At 40.1% G+C, this 22936-nt stretch overlaps 2 protein-coding genes and 1 long non-coding RNA gene across 31 annotated transcripts in view; all 3 read right to left on the reverse strand.

Annotated features, from left to right (window-relative positions):
- LOC121719407 (NACHT, LRR and PYD domains-containing protein 3-like) overlaps positions 1 to 22936 on the reverse strand; it is an 851137-nt gene that overhangs the window by 206892 nt on the left and 621309 nt on the right. The window contains exons 2-3 of one of the 4 annotated variants that reach the window (XM_042105004.1): positions 18444 to 18553; positions 17925 to 18038 (exon numbers count right to left, since the gene is read on the reverse strand). In XM_042105004.1, the coding sequence (XP_041960938.1) occupies positions 17925 to 18038; positions 18444 to 18493 (164 nt within the window). In that variant the 5' untranslated portion in view covers positions 18494 to 18553. Of the gene's footprint in view, positions 1 to 17924; positions 18039 to 18443; positions 18554 to 22936 lie in introns of those variants that run through there. The other 3 variants (XM_042105005.1, XM_042105008.1, XM_042105006.1) reach the window with 3 other exon arrangements.
- The window catches only part of LOC121719377 (NACHT, LRR and PYD domains-containing protein 12-like), a 732803-nt gene that overhangs the window by 79699 nt on the left and 630168 nt on the right, over positions 1 to 22936 (reverse strand). For 21 of the 26 annotated variants that reach the window (XM_042104896.1, XM_042104891.1, XM_042104899.1 and 18 more), the window contains 3 exons: positions 12118 to 12288; positions 11297 to 11467; positions 9466 to 9636 (listed from right to left, as the gene is read on the reverse strand). The exons of 1 other annotated variant lie outside the window; for it this stretch is intronic. In XM_042104896.1, the coding sequence (XP_041960830.1) occupies positions 9466 to 9636; positions 11297 to 11467; positions 12118 to 12288 (513 nt within the window). The remainder of the gene's footprint in view (positions 1 to 9465; positions 9637 to 11296; positions 11468 to 12117; positions 12289 to 22936) is intronic. 4 more of the 26 variants (XM_042104894.1, XM_042104904.1, XM_042104908.1 and 1 more) reach the window with 2 other exon arrangements.
- LOC121719718 lies at positions 3275 to 6926 on the reverse strand. Its single transcript, XR_006034334.1, has 3 exons — positions 6888 to 6926; positions 6508 to 6554; positions 3275 to 3332 (listed from the first exon to the last, which is right to left on the reverse strand). It is a non-coding gene; the product is annotated as an uncharacterized LOC121719718 (long non-coding RNA).

Raw genomic sequence — 22936 nt, forward strand, 5'->3', positions numbered from 1 at the left:
ATGTTAATTAAAAAATGTTATTCAACAGACTTCAACAGACACTATATTCAATTGTATTTGTTTTAACTTGTGCGTATGTATGTATGTATGTATATATGTATGTATGTATGTATGTATGTATGATATATGTTTATATTATTAATTGCTGCTTTCACCATAATTTCCCTTTGGCGGTGTATGAAGTAATCTATTTATATATCTAATGCTGATGATATTCCTATGAGATAAGTACAAAGCTGGGCATGGGATGCATACTAAATGAACAAAGTATGCTCTGGGAGTGTGACTTCACGTCAAATTAAAACTGAAGATGCACAGTCGGTAAGCTCCAATATCCAAAGTGGGTGATTAATTTTCACTATTTAACAATGTATCCTCATGGATAAGGTAATGTCGGGAAATATGCCACTGTGTGACACTGTAATGGGGAAACATGAAGCTGTATCAGCATATTAAGCATTGTTGATTTGATACTGTAATGTTAATTTGTAACCTACATGTATTTAGAACTAGGCATACTGCCGACATCGAGTAATATGCTGTTTCACCTTGTAGTGGCACTCGACCTTAATACAGCCCTCCGGAGCACGTAGCTGGAAAGGTGCTTAAGCCATGGCAGAATGTGTGCAAGAGTTACATAAGAAACTCCCAGATTTTGGGGTTGCTCCTCCAAAAACGTGTAACTCTGTGTATCGTGCATAAATGACAGATTTAAGTGTAGGAGTGAAATTCACATAGTTATGCGGTTTATTTTTTTTTACTTACAGTACACACCCTTAAGCACATGGGAGAATTACCCCTTTAGAAGGGTGAGATAGTCTAAGTACACTACACTAAGTAAGCAGTTGTTTGCACAACTTGCAATTCCTATTCCAGATTAGTCTGCAATTTCAAGGCAATCGGTTTACATGTTTTTTTTTTTTAACTACATAGTTCTCAGTAAAAATGTCAAGTTTTTGCCTGAAATTGCACTGTGCCTATTTACAAGGGCATTGTTCCCACCTCTTTTGGGGTCAACCATCAAGTGCTGGACCTCTATAGAAAGCTGAGAACCTGTAGCAGTCAAGATAACTGTGTGATGTACTGACAAAGAGCTACAGAGGCTAGAATGTACTGACAAAGAGCTACAGAGGCTAGAATATAGTTTTTTTCTTTCTGCCGGATTACAAGCATCTCTGAACTGACCACATTTCAGCCCTCTAGGTCACTTGATATCCCTTAGAAACACAACTGAGCCCTAGCACCAGGTCTTGTGAAGCTGTGTGCAAAAGTTGATCAATATAGAATGAAAATATGAGTGCTTTAGACTATTATTTGCCAAGGTATGCCCATGCGTTTTGTAAAATGCCTATGGATACTCCCCATAGGACTTGTTTGTAATCCAAAATGCTTACTGCACATGAACCCCTTTGTGTAGAAGCATAATCCTGGTCTCAAATGAAAGGTAACACTTTGAGGTTTCTTGTGGACTATTAACTAGATTGTATGTCAGGTGTTCTGATATAGACTGACTACACAAAATATGGAATAATTACAAAAGTGTCTCTATTTTTGCATTTACTTTGTTGGTTCAATGAGTGTGTATAAGATAGACTATACATCTGTACAACTAATATTGGATAATACAACATGAAGACTCAATTTCTATGGATTCTTGTGAATATTTCAGTACCCAATATGAGGCATCTACTTATTGTGCTGCAGCTACACTGCAGCCAGAAGTCAGGGTATCACCAAAAGCGGAGGAGGGGGATTTTATTATGTCTCAATTAAATTTGATCCAAAATGCCCCCGCATTTTGGATCAAATTTAATTGAGACATAATAAAATTAATCTGAGAATGTAAAGCATTATACAGATTGTACATGAAAAAAGTTGTCATTTTTGGATTCCCAAGAGTCAAAGCTTTGAAATGGTGTATAACATTACTATGCTACATAGCAATATGGTGCATACAATTGATTTAGAATGTTTGGGGGAGGGGGGTAACTGTCCCGCCGGCGGGACACTGAAAGTTATTTGAGTAAGTTTTACTAATTACTTTCTATAGTGTGTTACCCCCAGCAATACTGTCCCCAAGGAGTCATATCCCCTAAGTGGCGGTGTGCTTTCAGACCAGATATGTTGGAGGATACTTGCAGCACAAGTGGGTAACCATTTGAAGGCTTCAGATCAGTTAATTAAATAAGGTTTCCATCTAAACCTGAAAGAATGCCTCAAGAGAGACAAACTCACATCTGCTCTCACTCATCTACCTGAAGGCTATAGAATGGAAATATGATGGGATATGAAAAAAAAAAAAAAACACAATAATTTGTAATATCTTAAAATATACATTTAATCAAATTAAGAGTATAATATCAGGTCCATCACATTATATACTTTAAGAATATTTAATTTAGACATTTGAAGTAAAAAAAAAAACAAGCATGTTTTATCGCACACAAGCACTCAAATAGGTAAATCACAAAATATGAAGAAAAAAGCATATGTGGGGAAGATCACGTGCATGTTAACATCTAGGGTAAAAAATAAAACTTTATATATATCTCTACAAAACACATCTGATATGATTCCCAATCAGTTTACAAAACAGGTTAAAGTTTGACCCCCCCACATACACATAACATGCCCCCCAACCATTATACACACATACAACCATAATATAATAGTAATAATTAATAATAAAGCATGTTTTGTACCGATATACGGTACATCTACTTTGCATTTTTTTTCTTTCATTATGATTAAACATACTAATACTAATGAATACATGAACATTTCATATATTTTTGGGAATAATTTACAAAATTAAATATTGTTTTAACAATAGAAACATTTCTGGCTTATGTTACCATGACATATATGTTTCATAAGTACGTCAAAAGTGAGTCACGTGTCACATGTCAAAGGGTGCTTTTGTAATGTTATAAGAACCGCATGTTTGATGATATTGACTTTTGTTGGAAAAAGTGATGTTAATTTTCTGTAACTCCGTTACCTAGCACTTTACTTCTGGCTTTAAAGTCATATTGTAAAGATGTAATTTCACCAGATAATTTTGTGTTACCATTTAAACACAGTAGGCACATACAAACTGACATGGTGTTCTTAAATTTGTGATCTAGTGGGAGTGTAACTCTGTTACAGCATGATCATTCCCATGTATAATAAAAGCAGTGATGTATGAATGGAATACACATATCAATATTTCAGTAGCATCTTAGCATTCATGTGTATGAACAGGAGTGTGTGACTCTGACTCTGTTTTTTCTGCAGCATGAGGAGGTCATGTGATCCGACACAGGGACACTGAGGAGTGAAGAGCCAACCTTGGAAAGAATGAATGAAAAGAAAGTGAGAGAGGAGAGGAGAGGGGTTCAGATAGAGAGAAGAAAGGAAACAGAGGGATCATGATGACAGAAAACAGATGGCGGGATTACAGGCTTGGAACGCACACACACACACACACACACACACACACACACACACACACCAAGGGCCAGGCGATATTGACCAAAACTCATATCCCGGTTTGTTTAGTATACAATATACAATATTCAATATATCGGTATTTAATACAAAACAAAGTGTTTGGTTTCAACTAATTTTTGGCACAAGTAATCATCATCAACCTTTTGATGTCATAGTCATAACTATGGATATACATATTTATAACTATGGACATGATGACATGATGACTGCACTGCTCATCGTTTCTTTTTGTAAACAAATCAAAACACCAAGGAAAAAGGTTTAAATTCTGTGTGGCTAGTGGCTGAGAGCGTGCAAAGGATTTTCTGGATATGTCAACGGGGTACGCTGAGGTGAGTGACTCCATGCAAAAACACAAAGTCCATAATGCTTTGCCACACTATTTCAGCTAAACGAGCACGGTGGGGTCTCGTATGGAACCAACTTGTGTTCCATAGCTCTTGGAATGGTTCTAGAATGAGTGTGTTTAGAGGTCCCAAACACGCTTATATGCCAGGGCAGATCTCTGGCTTCATTGAAATGATTTTGGAGTTAAAAATGGCCGGATTTCCCCTTTAAGATCACTGGATCGTTGGTACAATTAGGTATTTCATTTCCTATTCACATCGTAAATAAATGGCATGCACGATTGGTCCTAATAACGGAAAACATGGACAAATGTGGATGCGTGAGGAGATACAAACAATGTTTCAAACGTATATGGTCGTAGCCTACATGGCAGCTCAAACCAGATCATTTTTCTAGCTGCAGTCATGACTCGTTTCCAATCTCCACAATTTGCCAAAAGTCACAAATGCAAACAATGAGCCAAGATCGCCCTGTGAAACTGTCACTCCAGTGGGTACAACAAAATAGCTCGAAATAGCCGGGAAAAACACCTGAGGGAGCTGTCTGCTCAATTTCCACGCAGTTTGGTCCACCTAGAAACAACGTGTGTGTGAAACGGAACCGGACCAAAGTTTGTTTGCAATATTGTACCAATTAATTGCCCGCTGTAGACCAAATAGCCGAACTATAGGTCTGAAAACGCCTTAAGTGACAACACACATTCACATATAGATATATTTTTTTCTAACATACAAAGCCATAAATGGCCGGGCACCAGAATATATTAAAGATCTCCTAGTCCCATATAACCAACCCAGACCGCTACGATCACAGAACACTGGCCTTCTTGTAATTCCAAGATTCTCGAAAACTACAGTAGGAGGCAGAGCTTTCAGCTATTGCGCAACCCTCCTCTGGAATAATCTCCCTTCCTCAATTTGATTAGCAGACACGCTCACTTTTTTAAGTCTAGACTTAAAACATACCTCTTTACTGCCTCCCATAGTTAGGTATGGTGCAGTGTAGAACTTCACCCACCTCAGGGATTTTTGGAATAGACCACCCTGCTGTGACTGGCACCCCAGTCATCCGTGCGATGGTGGTCACTGACCATACCTGCGCTAGTGTCGACTAGCCCTCACCATGTCTTAGTTATGGTGCTATAGCATAGTGCTGTCAGACTTTTCACGTGACATGCTGTACAACCCCCCCTCTCTCCTCTCTCCCCTCCCTCTCTTGCCTATTCTCAATATGGTATACTGTAACAATATAGTACCGTTGATTTACTTATTGACATTAACCATTTTGATTTTCAGTAATACTAACCCGCTCTGCATCTCTCTTTCTTCCCCCTTACCTTGTGAGGTATACCATCACCAGTCATCAGCCATCCATGTGCTTGGCCCTCATCTCACTCATCTAGTCCCATCCATCCCTATGACTGCCCGATCATTGCCTATTACTGTCCCCCTACCTGGATTCTTGGCCCGCACAGCCTAGCGACCTATATATATATATATATATATATATATATATATATATATATATATATATATATATATATATATATATATATATATATATAGTATATAAAAAGAAAGTGTGTCAACATTTGTAAGTCAGGGATCTATACAAACTAGGTACTTTGTTGAAAATGCCTATATTTACAGTTAAAACAATGACTCAATGGTTCTAATCAACTGGAAATGTCACAAACATGCTTGAACGAAGTCCCAAGGTTACCTTGCCCCCATGTGCAGTATGGAAAGATAGGCAAACAATTCCAAGAACCCCTATTGGAGAGTTACAGACAAAAGGTGTCATCTTGGGGTCACCAAGTCCCCAAAAACATCTTCAAAAGTGACCTCATTGCTAATAGCTTATTTAGAGGGTATTCTTGGTAATAGCCTGTCCAGTCATTTAATTATAAAGGTAAACAGCAGGAGTTACTAATGGTACAGTGATGATGTCTAGACGTGTGGTCTATTGTCAGATGAAATTAAAATTGCACTCTATGGCTAGAAACATATCTGGCATATATAGAAGAATGACTATACTGAAAAGAATCCCATACCCATATCAAAGGAAATCTGTCAATCTCTGCCAAGACACTAAAAGTTGGTCATGATTGGATCATTCATCAGGTCAATGAACCAAAACTATCGTCCAGATCAAAACAAATATGGTTTACTGAACACAAAATCAAGCTTCGGCCATTGCCATCTCAGTCCCCTGATCTAAACTCCATAGGAAAATAGTGGGGTGAGTTTTTAATCAACTTTAGCTGAGGTGCCAATAATTCTGGAGGGTACTGTATATGTGACCCCACGTATTTTCACACTATGCTATAACATACATACCCCCCCCCCCCCCCCCCATCACACACACACGCACACATTAAAGCACATTTGAACACCCACACATTAATCATATATTGTGGCACGCCACTTTTTAAAACACACACACACACAGGTCAGCAAATCTTGTTTTAACACATACACGTTTCTTGGCATTTGGCCACGCTGCCTGGAAGACAACGTTGGGGCATAAAACACCATTGAGCCACATACACAAACACATATTGCTATCAAACATTGATACACACATTTAAGCATACCATACTAAAACATGTAAATGATCACAAATCACATGATCACAAATACTAAATAAACAATAAAAACTTACATCTCAGCAAACGTGGCCGTGCCCTGTCTAAAAAAGCATGGTCAGTTCTGTAAGAAAAACAAAACATTACAAACATGTACCATTTGACAGATGTCAACCACTGCTGTTTTTCTGTTTGTGCCACCTGTGAAATGCCAGGTGATTTATTTTCCTACAGTCTGCTGCCATATATATTTCTATTAATATATTTAAAGTATGAAGTAAGCCAGCTGCCCAGCTATCTTTATCACCTACAACTACATCCACTTGTCTCAGAAGGACACAATCATTGAAGCCTGCTTCCTGGCTCAACCAATCATTTTGTTAGGGTTACAAATATAGGACCCATACACAAGACTCTTCTTGAGAGAAAAAACACACTTTATTACAGACTTACTTACATACATACAGGACTTGGACTCGACAAAACAGAGAGACGATCCGACAAGGAACAGAGAAACAGGAGGGTAGAAATACACATACCAATTAACAGAAAGGCAGAGGACTGGACGAAACCAACGAGACAATAACAGGGAACAGGTGAGGAGGCAGAAATGGAGGGAAAACTAACAAGACAGGAAGCACAGACCAAATAAGGAGATGGGGCGGAGACAAAGACAGGTGACAGGCAGGTAACACAAAGCACATGGGGAACAGGCAAAAACAAACACAGGACAATACACAAAATGGCCACCAGGGTGGCACAAACTCAACGGTCCGGGCCAGATCCTGACACATTTACTAAAGTTGATACCATTCAAATGAAGCCTATGGAACAGTTTAAAATAATTTTGTGTACAGATTCAATTTTAGAAGTAGCCCTTTGTCGAGCTCCACTGAGTGTTTGCAAATGTTTGTGGATAACTCAAGGCAAACAGAAAACTTTTTGCAAAGGTTACTAACAATTTGCCCAGTTTTGCAAATTTGAACAAACCTTTGACCTTCCCATAATTTCTCTGGACAACTTTAGTAAAGGAACCATTTAAATATTATCGGATGCTGCATCAAAGGTATATACTTCTGTGTAAACAGCTATTAAAATACACCAAAATAGGACACTATGCTATGTAGGTATACATAAATAACAATGGAGAAAATGTTTAATGTGCAACATACTTAAGCATCTCCATTTTATAGACAGGATCCTCCAGTCTAGCAGATAACAACTTAAGTTCTGATTCTCCAAGATTATTGTAGCTCAGATCCAGCTCTTTTAGATGGGAGGGGTTTGAAATCTGGGCTGAAGCCACACACATACAACCCTTCTCTGAGATAAGACAATCAGAGAGCCTGAGATAGCCTGAGAGAGAGTCTCTCTTTTTAAATCTTCCCCTTAACCTGTTGGGCCATCTCTAGGCTTTCCCCCCCAACATTTGACTGTGCCTACTTCAGAGGGCACTGTGTCCTCCCTCTTTTGGCCTACCATCATATAGAAAAATGGAAAAAATAGAAAGCTAACACCCCATAGTTTCCTAGGACGCAATCAGGATAGCTGTGGGATGTACTGGCACAGAGTTACAGAGGCTAGAATATTGATTTTTTCTTTCTGCCGGATAACAAGCATCTCTGAACTGACCACATTTCAGCACTATAGGTCACTTGATATTTAGAAACACAACTGAGCCCTAGTAACAGGTCTTGTGAAGCTGTTTGCAGCTGCATGCAAGAGTAGATCAATATAGAATGAAAAATTAGTACTTTAGACTATTTTTTTATTTGCCAAGGTATGCTCATACATTTTGTAATGCCCTATGGAAACTCCTCATAGGACTTTTGGTTACCCAAAACGCATACTGCCTAGAAGCCTTACTGTGTGGCAACCTTGTGGTGTAGAAGCATAATGCTGGTCTCAAATGAAAGGTGACACTCTGGGGTTTCTTGACTATTTGGATTGTATGTCAGAGGTTCTGATATAGAATGACTACACAAAATATGGAATAATTACACAAAAATCTCTATTTTTGCATTTTCTTTGTTGGTTCGATGGGTGTGTATAAGATGGACTATACTTAAGCAATATAGCACGAGTGAGAGTGGGATTGGTCATGGATATTCCCACGACTGTTGTTGCCTTCGGCCGAACAACACCCGTGGGAATATCCATGACCAATCCCACTCTCACTCGTGCTATATTTATACAACAATTCTACCACAAACTGAATAATCTGAAAACACCCCATTATTGTTTCAAAATGTTAATTTCAACATCGTTCTTACACATCAAAAAACAGTTCCCTTTTCAATAGACAGCGTCTTGGTTGCTAGGTAACCAACATTCCAGATCCCTTTTTACGGGTATTTGTGGTTTACGTGTCTTCTTGAAAGAAATGTTGTCGGGCTGAAATCACATTCATATCTAGCTTTGCTGTATGCATGTTATGCATGTATGCAAGGACACTGGGCCATGTCATGTAAGGGACATGGTACTGCAAAAAAAAAGAAACGAAACATAGCCTACATTGCAGAACCACTCAACTTTATTAATTTATGCTGAATAAATGTTACACTACTGTGCACAGCCTGACGTGACGATGCTAGCACGTTAGCAGCGGTTAGCTAACTATGCTAACGTTAGTTATCTACAAGTCTCCCCCAAGTGACAATCATATTTATGCTGGCAATGATAAGAACAATTGGCATCCTCGTTTATCTTACTTACATTGAGTTGACTGTGTGGGTTAATCCACAGATGTGGTAAAGCACTGTTTCGTTATGGTTTGCTAATGAGTAACCCATTGCTTAAAGGAATAATCCGGAGTAAAATGCACTTTAGATCGATTTACAGATGATTGGGAGTACATACGTTGAGTTGACATCCAAATCATGTCATTCGGATGTGTTTTACCCCTTTACCTCCTGAGCCACTGCTGCCAAAATCATTATAATTAATTAAGAATTTTGTTTCCCTGCCTGAAACTGTGTAAAAGTAATGACAATGTCAAGTAACAAATGTCAGTAAATGCATGGCGTTACACCAACCTTAATGTCTGCAGTTTGCAGTGGGGACTAGTCAGTCCCTTAGAGACAAGCTGAACTCCAGAATCTCTCAGGTCATTGTGACTCAGGTCCAGCTCTATCAGGGAGTTTGATGACTGTAGAACAGAAGCCACACTTACAAAGGACTTCTCTGTAAGTGTGCATTCAGCAAGCCTGTAAAACCACATGAGAAAAGATTATTACAGAAATATTACAGAAATGGATAAATCAGACATCCCAACCTGTAACAAGTCATTTCAGGGAGGTATCACGAAAGCACCCCCCCCTAGATAGAAATTGTGAAAATATGTAGACAACTGGGTTGGAAGCAGCCAACTGCTGATGAGCTCCAGATAATTGGCAAACATGACCTCAAGGACCACATGGACATGTAGGATAGGTAGGTTCTGGATGAAGAGGAAGACAAGGATGTGCTAGAGGTGGAGAGTAATCTCCCAACTGTGCGCATGTAGGCTACATTTGTGGTTGTGACGACAGTGTTGCTTATAACAATAATGACGGGGACTATATTATAGTGTATTTACATTTGTAATTAAATTTCTACTTTTCTCATCACTCAATTTTGTTATTTTGAGTTTGGTTTACCATTTCTTATCAGGTTCCATGTCAGGTAGAGCATCAACGCGTCTCACTTTGCTTATTCTTACACAGACATAGACAGAGACACCAACTCCAATAGCATTTACACCCCATTGTCTGCTAGGCGTCACACACACACACACACACACACACACACACACACACACACACACACACACACACACACACACAACCATGCCACAGCTGTGATGGAATGTACACACTATGGATCTGGTGTGAATGTGGCATTAATCCGAATGATTATTTATTGAAATAAAATTCTCTATTTTTGATAAACTCTGATTTCCGTCTTCATTTTATGTTGCGGCCTCTGAGCCGGCCGTAACAATAGTCATCATAATCAGGAGACATTATTCTTCTGTAATGACATAGAACACACACACACACAAACACACAAATCTAAAAGGTTTAATAAGATGTAATGTGGATAACTTGTAGGGATCTAATTGTAGGGATCTAATGAATGGCATATTGTCCTAACAACGGTGTCTGCCAATATTTGCCTAATTAAACAAACAAATAAAACAAATATCAGGAAATGAGTGCATGGCCTTATTCCAACCTTAATATCTGCAGTATGCTGTTGGAACTTGACAGTCCTTTAGAGAGAAGCTGCACTCCAGAATCCCCCGGGTCATTGTTACTGAAGTTCAGCTGTAGCAGGGAGTTTGGTGACTGTAGAACTGATGCCACAATCTCACCCAATTTATCTGTGAGCTTACAGTCAGCAAGCCTCCATAAGAGCAACAAAAGATAACATGAATAGATGGAAGATATAGTGTTTACACAGTCACAATCAAGAGACATTTCACCAACAGTGCAGAAATCATTCATGTGTACACTGGTCAAACACCACAAACACACACACATGCACGCAGGCAGGCACGTACGCACACAAGCACACATGCACACACACCTCATAGATTTTACTACGATGTAGTGCTAGGTATGATGTAGCTAAATTGTAGGGGTGCATTGAACAATATATATTGGCCTAACTTCGCCATCAGCCAATATTGCCCTTGTTGACTGGTACCGGCTTACATGTATCTGAAAATGATGGCTGAGGTTTATCTGTAATGTCATATAAATTCTTCAGCTGAACAACTTGCATATATTATTGTTTCACTGTCACCATAGCATATTACTAACAATAACAATTAAGGAAACAAACAAATACAAAATATCAGGAAATGCATGGCCTTACACCAACCTTAATGTCTGCAGTTTGCAGTGGGGACTAGACAGTCCCTTAGAGAGAAGCTGAACTCCAGAATCTCTCAGGTCATTATGACTCAGGTCCAGCTCTATCAGGGAGTTTGGTGACTGTAGAACAGTAGCCACAATTCCACAGGACTTCTCTAAGAGTTTGCATTTAGCAAGTCTGCATAACAACAGGACAAAAGATAAAATATTACAGAGATGGATAAATGGAATGGAGAGCAATTTTTAAGACTGTTTACTATTTCTACCATTTCTCTGATGCATTTAAATTTGCTGACAGATATGTTACATCAAAGCAAGTAATAATATTCCTTCATTCAAACACTGTTTGCTGTGCTTCCATGCTAAATAGTGCATGGCGAATATTAACCTGTCTAATGGCATTTACTGTTTTAAATGGCACATTTAAAATAGTAAATGAGTAACTTTATGATAATATAGTATACAAGGAACCTTTATATTTGCAGTCTGCATCATACCTTTCCTTACTATGCACAGAGAATCACAGGCTCAGTCCCTGCCTCAGTCATTGCAAGCACCTCTTGATTAATCACCCACTATGTGGATACTGTTTTTAGAATTTGTTATTTATTATTTAGTATAATTTGTATTTTAGTATATTTAGTATATTCTTTATCTTCTACTGTCCTTATTGCTTAGTTGTGTTTTTTATATTATATACTTTTAATTACTTTTTTCTGCTGTTAGTGAGTGTGTGTGTGATGTCTGTATGCTACTGAGACCTTGAATTTCCCCTGGGGATCAATAAAGTATCTATCTATCTATCTTTCTATCTATCTATCTACCAACCTCAATGTTTGCAGTTTGCAGTGGGGACTAGACAGTCCCTTAGAGAGAAGCTGAACTCCAGAATCTCTCAGGTCATTGTAGTTCAGGTCCAGCTCTATCAGGGAGTTTGGTGACTGTAGAACAGTAGCCACAATTCCACAGGACTTCTCTGACAGTGTGCATTTAGCAAGTCTGCAGAACAACATAACAAAATAAAATAGTCAATGTTGAATTTGGTCAATTTACCAGCCATTGTGGTGGGTAAATATAGATATACCACAAATATACAGTCAGATATGGGTGGTTAAAAATAAGAAGTTGTCTCGTAGGCGGAGGTGTCAAAAGTATTCACATTCATTACTTAGGTAGAAGTATAGATGCTAGGGTTTAAAAAGACTTCTGTAGAAGTTGAAGTATCAACTCAAGCTTTTTACTCAAGTGTAAAAGTAATGGTTTCAAAACTACTTAAAGTATAAAAGTAAAAGTAATGTAAGAGAAAAAAATGCCATTAAGGACAAAAGCTTAGGCTGCGCCACAAAGTCCTAGTGCACTACCCCACCTCCCTAATGGGGAGCTACCACCTCTTGCCGCACTACTCGTGGTCACCATGTGGGGGAGAGGTGCGATAGCCTGATCAGCAGTGATGATGGAGGGGGGAGGGGGGCAGCATCTGGGGTCTGTGTGTCTGATGGCTGTTGACTGAGGCCGTTGTTACCTCGTTGTTCGTAGTCGCCATGTGGGGGAGGGGTGCAATATCCAGTGATGGTGGGGGTGAGTGTTGCACTGGTAATGAGGTGGGGTGGGGGATGGGCAATCGAACCTGTTGTAAAAGTGGTTCAGCTGGTTCGCCCTGTCCAGGTCTCCCTCCACAGAGCTGCTGCTCTTCTTAAGGCCAGTGATAGATTTCATACAGTCCCACACCTCCTTCATGTTGTTATCTTGCAGCTTCTGTTCCATCTTCCTTCTGTAGTCCTCCTTTGCCTCTTTCAGCTTATTCTTGAGTTCCCCCTGTACTCGCCTCAGCTCTGCCATGTCCCCCTCCTTAAACGCCATCTTTTTCCTATTGAGAAGGGTCTTGACATTACTGGTTATCCAAGGCTTGTTATTTGGAAAGCAGCGTACAGTCCTTGTGGGAACAACAATGTCCATACAGAAGTTCAGATAGTCAGTAGTGCAATGTGTGACCTCCTCTAAGTCCTCTCCATTCAGTAGCACACTCCAGTCAGTGGACTCAAAGCAGTCTCTCAAGCCTCATCCGCTTCCGGCGTCCACTTCCTGAAGGTGCGCGTGGCAACTGGTAGCCTCTGAACTTTTGGCTTGTACATTGGCTGCAAATGAATGAGGTTATGGTCCGACTTCCCCAGTGGGGGAAGGGGGGTGGCACTGTAAGCATCCCTCACGTTTGCATACATGAGATCTATTGTCCTGTTTTTCCTAGTTGGGCAGTCAACAAACTGGTAAAAGTTTGTGAGGGTGGAATCCAGTGTAATGTGGTTGAAGTCACCAGAGATCACAAAGAAGGCATCACTGTGCTGAGTTTGGAGCCTAGCGACTGTAGAGTGAATGACGTCACACGCTGTGTCCGGGGGGGCTTGAGGCGGCACGTAGACACAAACAACAATGGTGTGGTAGAACTCCCTCGGCATGTAGTATGGTCGTAGACTGACCGCTAGTAATTCCACATCCTTACAGCAAACAGTCTCCTTCACTGTAACATGTCCGGGATTGCACCATCTATTGTTTATGTATAGCACCAGTCCGCCTCCCTTCTTTTTGCCAGAAAGTTTATTGTCTCTGTCCAAACGAGCCACACTGAAGCCGGGCAGCTCAACGTTAGCTGGGGGGATATGGCTTGTTAGCCACGTCTCCGTAAAGCATAACAAACTACAATCCCTGTACAGCTTCTGATTTCTTACCAGGGCAGCCAGTTCGTCAGTCTTGTTGGCCAGTGAGTTCACGTTTCTCATAACCATCTAAGGAACTGAGGGCTTGTGTTGCCACTTCTTCTCCTGACGCCTCGTCCTCACTTTAACTCCCGCTCTGCACCCCCGAAAGCACCACAGCTCCTCCGGGATGTTTACGTGAACCCTACCAGCATTCCGTCGTATTGCAAGCAGCTGATTCCTTGTCAGGGCCGGCCCGAGGCATAAGCGAACTAAGCGGCTGCTTGGGGCCCCCTGGCCACCAGGGGGCCCCCAATCGAGTTTCTTTCTTTTTTTTTTTACATAATAAATAACGTAAACAAGTGACATCAATGAATGAATAAATGAAACAATTAATAAAAATTCTGATTTCATGATCAATATGCCTGCCTACCTCTACTGTGTCTGCCAGCCTTTGAGTCACGCGCATAAACTAGACACCTCCGGTGCATAGACAATTCGTGCAGACACTGCATCAAGTTAAAAAATTGGAAGAGACGGTAATGTTAAGAAAAGCCACAAAAAAGGACGTATCCCTCTGGTGCCGAAAACAGTAAGAAGAAAATGACAGAGGAGGAGAAAAACGAGCAAGATACAGGTATGTTTGCATGATATTATTTACAGTATGTTTTGTGCTTGAGGCAGCTAGCTAGCTGTCATGATCTAATATAAGCCATCACCAGAGCTAAATCCCCGCCATCAACAGAGAAATGTCTCCCATTAATATATATTTATCTAGGTGTATTTCAGATGTCAAGGATATTGGGATTGTTTTGGATGTTTAATCAAGCATGTACCCTAGCCATAGGTGGGCTTATGTTGTAAATTAAAGTTAGCTATCGATAGCTGACTGAAGTGGACATTAGCACTACAGTAGCTACATGAAAACGTACTGTAGCTGAAGGCAAATTTACCACAGAGGGATTGTTTCTGATTTCGCACCTGAAAGTGTTGATAGTTTATTACTGTTCTATAATATGTGACATAGTGGTAAGTCTGATAGCAACAGCAGGCTAAGCCCAGGCTCCCAGTCCCAACCCCAACCCACTGACTAGCGCGACTCTGGGCATCGGTAACGTTCCAGCTTCATAGGCAAAGATGGAACAGTATGTGCGCTCTGCTCTAAGATCTTTGGAGAGAGATGGTAGTGTTTGAGAAAATATACCATGTTGGGTGGGGAGACTTCTGTGATGAAAATAGACTTACATTTGATTAAGATAGTGGCAAGTGATGTAGCGGTGCTACCCTAATATTTAGGCTGCAGTAGATCACCATGTTAAGCGTTCACCATACTGCAATTAAGTATACTTTTGATTATGCCTCATTTGCCAATAGAATATGAATTGTTACATGTGGAATTGCTTGTTGATGAGTGTAAGTAATGATAGCAAAATAAACTCATTCTGCTCGATCAAATATGCACTTATGCAATATATATTTTTTTTCAGAGACACTGTTGAAATACTTTGGAGCACATCTCTATCTCTACCTAACTCTACCTCATCAAGTGTCTGCCTCCATGGCTGATGACACAGAAGGTGAGGTTTTCTTGATGGCAAATGGTTACATACTGTAGCCTGTTAATATGACATGACACATTTAACATAGTTTTTGTTTTATTTATTTATGTATTTATTTAATCATTGCAGGTTTGTCCACTGCAGAGTTGCAGTTACCTGAAAGCCAGGAACGAAGTAGGAATAAGTATCTATTTTTTGGGACATTTTATTTTTGATTATTAATGTTTGTCTATTTTGGTTTTATTTTGTAGTTGAAGATTGCTCATTTAATGCACATTTGCGGATCTGTTCTGCAAATCTGTTGAAAAACAAGTCATTAAACGGATGTACTTGTTTACAACAAATACAAATGCTGTTGTATTAAATTGTTTTAAATAAATCTGTAAATAATAAATAAATTAGTACCCTCTAAGATTAAAAGGTGACGGGGTTGGTGTAAATAACAACTAATACATTGGTTTACCAAGCACATGGGGCCAGAAGTCTAGAGCGGAGCCCCAAAACATTTTTGGCATGAGAGCAAGGATGGATTACTGAATGAGCCTACCGAGTCCTTATGCATCTGTGTCCAGGGGGACAGTAGTTCATAATCAGTCACTGTATTAATACATAACCTCACTGTATTAATTTATAATATGACATTATAGTGTGAAGTTGTCAATTATCGCCAAGCACAGGTGACTCTGCGTTGTGGGAGGGGGCCCCCAAATCAAATTCTGCTTAGGGCCCCCAAAAGGCTCGGGCCGGCACTGTTCCTTGTGTACACAAGTTTGTTGCCGCTGGAGCATTGTAATAGATCCATATCCATAGGATAGAATGAAAACACTCCTCAAAGTGCGTAATCCAAAAAAAAAAAAGTAAAAAGTAAACAAAAGACGGTAAGAAAAACACAAAGACATGGAGCTACCTCGACAGGCTGCCTCTCTCGTCGGCGCCGGAACCGGAACCTGAAGGCATGGTCAGGCAATTGCCTGGGACCTTGGCCACCAGGGGGCCTCGTCATCCCCGTATCGTATTTCGTATTTGTTTTTTTTTTTTTTTTTTTTTTTTAAATAAATGATCACCGCATCCAAACAATATATTCTAATCCATAATAAGGATTTAAAAAAAAAATTGCCTCATGATTGCTCATAAACTCATCATAAAATCAAATGACTGCAGGTTCACTTCCTGTCACCATAGAAGCAACTAGCTAGTCTGAACGAGGTCTTGGTGAGGTGTGGAGTTGAGCGATTGATAGCAGCCATGAAACGTTTCCAGAGTGGAAGTGATAAAAGAAAAAGGGAGGAGGAAGAATTTAGAAAGAAATTGCATAAATTAACCAACATCTTCCAGTCGAAGAATTCTTCCACGGAAGAAAGTAATTTGGATAGTGATGCAACAACATCTGCTGAGCTGGGTGGTGTAGCTAATGCTAGCTGCAGCAGCAGCGATGCACCACCACCGGCAACTCAAACTTGCACTACATATTCTTCTACTGATGATGATGATGATTATGATGTTGATCTAAGTGAAACAGTCGTGAGGGACAAGTCAATGTCACTGCCGAAGTCCGCACTGGTGCTGGTGGTGCTGCTACGGACACCATTTCAGTAGCAGAAGCTTTGGGTGCAAACGAAACCAGTAACGTGAGTAGCCCTAACACGATACCTAGCACTACAGTTATCAGTGACGACCCTGCGTTATGGCCAGACACTGTAAGAGATGCAGAGCGAGTTGAAATCGTTAAAAAAAGGCCCTGTGCTCGGAGGGGCCTCGGGATCCTTTGCCTTGGGCCTCAAAGTGTTCAGGTCCGCCCCTGGATGTGTGGATGTGTGTGTGTCTGTACTGTAGAATTGCATGTGGCGGGCATGTCTACAGACTGATGAGGAGACCCCTGAGCTAGAGTCATGGACAAGGGGTGACCCTATACAGACCCAAAGCATTCCGAACTTAGCCAGGTTTTACCGATGCTTCCATAGCACTGTTAGTGCTAGCAACAAGGCATCTCTCAAACTATACATAAATAACTTTTTTCAACCCATCTACAAGGCCAACAAGAGCTCCACACTTCGTTGACAGTGTAATTAGGTTCTTATAATTTAAAACGAGACATTGGCAACATTGTGTGCTGAAAGTTTATTTAGAAGACAGTTTATACACACACTACCAAGAATAACTTTGCCACTTGTTTTCCCAGCGACAGTATTTTGAATTTAAGACTCGATCAATCTATCGACGACACAACCCTTTTTTGAATGTTCACGCGCACAGTCCTCCTTCCATCAACAACATGAGATTTGCGTTTGTCGATAGACTTACATACTTCTGTGAGATCAGTTTGATAATTGCACTGACATGTCTAAATAGCTGTTTCATAAAAAACTACAGGCTGATGACTACTCACTTTAGACCTGATGGAACTGGTTCACTGCTGAAGTTGGGATTATCACCCATGGACTGATCACTCTTCATGGACACACAGCTGGGCACTGGAGATGGAGGTCTGTGTGTCTCTGGTCTGATTACATAACGAGACACACATAATAAATTGAACTACATAAACTCATTCAACTGTGGAGGAATTACTTTCCTTCACACACAACATGTTTCACTGTAGAATTAATCTCTCTCCCTCCCATGGATGTGTGTGTGTGTGTGTGTGTAACGGAGGTGAACTGAGCTAACATGCTAGTTGCACGTGTAAATCCTCAGACCCCTAACCTTAAGAACGCTTCTAACCACTGAGATGGAAGCCTGGGCTTTTAGCTCAGTGGCTAGAGCGTTCGACTCCCATGCCGATGTGTGTTGAGGTGGCGCCGTGGCGGGTTTGAGGGATGTGAGCGGCAGACAAATTACCACCTCTGTTACATGTGTCTGTAGAATTGCATGTGGCTGGCATGTCTACAGACTGATGACTACTCACTTTAGACCTGATGGAACTGGTTCACTGCTGAAGTTGGGAATATCACCCATGGACTGATCACTCTTCACACACAGCTAGGCACTGGAGATGGAGGTCTACGTGTCTTTGGTCTGGTTACATAAAGAGACACAATAAACTAGATAAACGTATACCTCTGTGGAGTTAATACATTCCTTTACACTTACAGTAATATTACATAGATATTATACAGCTCTTCATAATGCTGTAAAATGCTCCATTTACTTGAATGGGTCTCCCCAATGTTCAGACGTCTGATAATTCTGTATAACAGACCGTTGTTATGTACAACATACTGCTGTCAAGAAAAATGGGGTTTGTGGTTGAAACTTTCATTCAATACCTGAAACTTTCATGACATATGAACCCTAACCCTAATCCTAACCCCTAATCTGAACCCTAAATCTAACCCTAACTTGTTATGACAAAAAACGAATGTCACTTAATAACAGAAGTGGTACATGTATGTCTTAAATTGACATACATGTCAAATCTTTTCATACAGACAATGAGGCACAATGCACCAGAGAAGAAAAGAGGGGGTGTGGGGACAGGTATGATGTGATGATGTGTACTATATCTGTGAATTAACTCACCCTCCATCAGAGTGTGCTTGTTTGGTGCTTTGTTGCACACAGCCGTGTGTTGTTGTGTTGTTTTCAACACATTCATTTTAAGAGTGTATATTTATAGTGGATGGAATCCACTATCTTGAAATCTCCTGGCTTCTTCTTATTATAACCCTTTCTTTTTACCTTTTCAAGAATGAATGTGACTCTAACCGCTTAACGTACAGACATGTTGAAATAACCGTTGTGTAGGTCTGGAGGAAATAATAGAGTTATTATTTCAGATTTGTTTAAATGTTTATATGTTTTGAGAAATAGGGGATTACAAATGTTAAAAAGCTCATTTTCCCCCCATAGACTTGAATGGAGGCTTTGATGTCATAATGGCCTAAAGCCAGCTGCGCTCATTAAGCTCCCAGAGTAGTTCCCGGGCTAATCAGAACACTGGCACAGGTGTCACCTGTGCATCCAACTGTCTCAGCTTCTTAGCATACAATCTGGCTCTCCCTGAACTACATATCCTGTTTAAGTATTTCCTGTGTGTCAAAATAAAAGTCACAGCCATATCTCATGCTTTGCGCATTATATCTCCAGAACGGCTTGACGCATATTGTGACGCCCCGGCTTTGCCGTGCCGTGAAGCGTTACGCCTCTTCCTCCCTCTGCCTGTATGGTGCTCTTGAGCAGTAGGCATATTGTTGCAGTTTGACCTGCAGGAGGAGCTGGAGAGGTCCGGTGGCTAACGAGGGGCGTGGTTCAGTGTTAATTGCCATCGATGTCTTTAAGACAGTCTAAGAGACCTTTAAACAAGTGGGAACCTTTTTGTTTCAGTGGCATATATATTGGGAATAGAATTGGCCCAAGGATAGACCCCTAGGGGACTCCACAAGGGAGAGGTGCTGAGGAGGATACAGACTCTCCGTCAGCTAGATCAGATCTGAACCACTCAAGGGGCATTACCTTTAATAGCCACAAGGCTCCAGGCGAGAAATTAATATATTGTGATCTACTGTGTCAAATGCCGCTGTTAGATCAAGAAGGATCAGAATGCCACACTGTAAAAAGTCGTTCAGCGCTATTGTCCATATGACTTCATTTTTAAAACTATATTTACTGCAATATATTCATTTATTTTTTTTATTGATTTTTTTGAGTTACCAATAAGTAAAAACTGTGAATATTTCCGTAACTTAATATTTTCTATAAGAAAATTAATTTAATTGGACTTCAACACAAATTGATTTTCCAAAACTCATTTTAAAAGTTTATATCAGGTGTAAAATGACACGACCCGCTCACCTGCAGTAATGGAAGAACAAGCCCGGGAAAATCCTTCACTTTCATCTGTTCCAGGAGTTTATTTGGTGATAATTGGGGGTGTTATACTGTAGGCTTGCATTTTAAAATAATGTTAGCACCATGGTTAGCAATGTGTCATGCAACTTAAAGGACCAATAGTCTATGTAGGAAATAATGGAAAATAAACTGTAACCATTACAAAAATCACCATATGTTGTCAGAGAGTAAGGAAACACGATGAATTGAAGTAATGGCTTCAGGGCCGTTTCAAGGAATTTGGGGGCCCCAAGCAAAATGGACATGGAGCAACCCCCCCCCCCACCGCACAGCCTCCAGCAACCACAGCATAGCCATACAGTTTAAGTTCACCCACACTTTATATAAATACAAAATTTTGACAGTGCAAATACTGCTGTTGCATATACTGTGCATTAGTTTTGAACATTTTGACCATAAGCAAAAACACCACTGTACCATAAAATCCAATGTCAGCTTCTTCCTCATGAATGGAGGATGAAGTTGATGGTGTACCTGGGGAATTAATTGAAGAAAAATCTGAAATTACCTGTAAAGTACGTTGACCATTTCACTGTTAGCGTATTGGAAAAGGTCATTAACAGCTCAGCTCAGTGAGAGAAATTCACTCTACCTTCATCAGTGGAGGTATCCTTAGTAAGGCTGAGGGCTGAGAAATTTAAGCAAAGCACCTTGAGGGAGAAAGAAAAGATATGTTAGCATTTCCATATTTTGATATTTAGAAGGGATGCAGCTACTACCAATGCTTACTGTAAAAACATCCCAAGCTAATGTTATACATTGACCTAGGCCTACTTGTAGCTTAACATAGCATTTAAGCATTCTGCTGTTTGAGAATTAGACAGACGTACTGTACCTGGTGCTTTAAAGACAGTAAACAGCTGGCGTGCATGAATACTGCTAGACATGAATGTTCCAGTCTGCTTTGATGCACAGAATTTATCGTGTGGTTTTCCTAACCCCCATTTGGTAAATAGATTACCACGGTCGAATAGTTAGTATATCAGAGAAGCTATGCCACTTTCATCAAAACCTATTACAAAGCTATAGCATTGTTATGTCATTAAATACGATAAACAGTGATTCTGGAACAGCTGCGTCTTCCTTATCCAGTTAATAAACATATTACAGTATGTAACCATATTCCGTCTGTTAGGGAAAAAAAGTTGCGCTAACTGTTCTAGTTTGTTACAAGCAGTATGGGCCGTCAGGTAGGTAGTTAACATAAACATTTTTTGCTAGGCTAGCCTTCCTGCTGCGACATTACACCATTTGTACAAGACAAGTAGAGCTATTTTATCCAGTGTAATTTATCACTTACATAACATAAGCAAAAACACCACTGTACCATAAAATCCAATGTCAGCTTCTTCCTCATGAATGGAGGATGAAGTTGATGGTGTACCTGGGAAAACAATTGAAGAAAAATCTGAAATTACCTGTAAAGTACGTTGACCATTTCACTGTTAGCATATTGGAAAAGGTCATTAACAGCTCAGCTCAGTGAGAGAAATTCACTCTACCTTCATCAGTGGAGGTATCCTTAGTAAGACAATCCTACACTCTACCTTCATCAGTGGAGGTATCCTTAGTAAGACAATCCTACAAATCGCTCCTTTAAGGAACAGTTTAAAGCAAATACACGTCACATAAGGAACAGTGTAATGCAAATAAACAATTAAACTTAGCCTACATTGCAGAGCCTCTCCAACTTTATTAACTCATGGTAAATAAATAAATGTTGCACTGCTGCATGCTTACCAATGTAGGCTAAATAAGCTAGACAAGCATGGTTATTGTTCTAATGTAAGCCATCATTGTGTATAATAATAGGCCTGCCATTTACAGGAGACAAAGCTTAGGCTACTTGTAGAAAGCTAATGTTAGCATAGTTAGCTAATCGCTGGCTAGTTAGCTAATCGCTAGCATAGACGTGCTATCATCTCGTATTAAGAGTTGACTATGTGGCGTAATCTACCGACATGGTGGAGCTCTGTCATTATGGTTTGTGTAGCCTACAAGGAGAGACACTTTGCTTACGGAAGGACCAGGAGGACAGGATTTTTAATGTAATTTAACATTACAAAGGGCCATTATTCTGTGTATTGGTGTTGCATTAAAGTTAATCATGATCTTGTCTTGTTCACCAGGATAATCTTCACTTGTATTTTAAGTGTATGTTTTAAAGGGCTTTCTGGCTTGTATTCAAAAGGCTTGAGATAGCTAACTCTAACTAGTTTTATCCCCATTGACAGATAGGATGGCCCTGTAAATATTCAGCACTGTGGTACCAGTGACATTTTAAAGCATTATATACTGTGTCATGGGACCTTTGGACACAGCCATGCCTTGCCTTGTAAGATCTCACATTTCAAGATAACACCCAGAAGCTACATCCCTTAACAAACCTCGTCTTTCATTTATCTGCGCAACAAACATAATTTATTCATTATTGTTCTATTAACTAGGACTCAAGTGCCACTGCAGTGAGGAAGAGAGATGTCACTCTAAGATGCCTCTTCGAGTATATGGGAGAGAGTGGACAGAAGCTCATCTCTGATTACTGTGTAA

This window comes from Alosa sapidissima, chromosome 9 (assembly GCF_018492685.1).
Source record: "Alosa sapidissima isolate fAloSap1 chromosome 9, fAloSap1.pri, whole genome shotgun sequence".
NCBI classification, from domain to species: Eukaryota; Metazoa; Chordata; class Actinopteri; order Clupeiformes; family Clupeidae; genus Alosa; species Alosa sapidissima.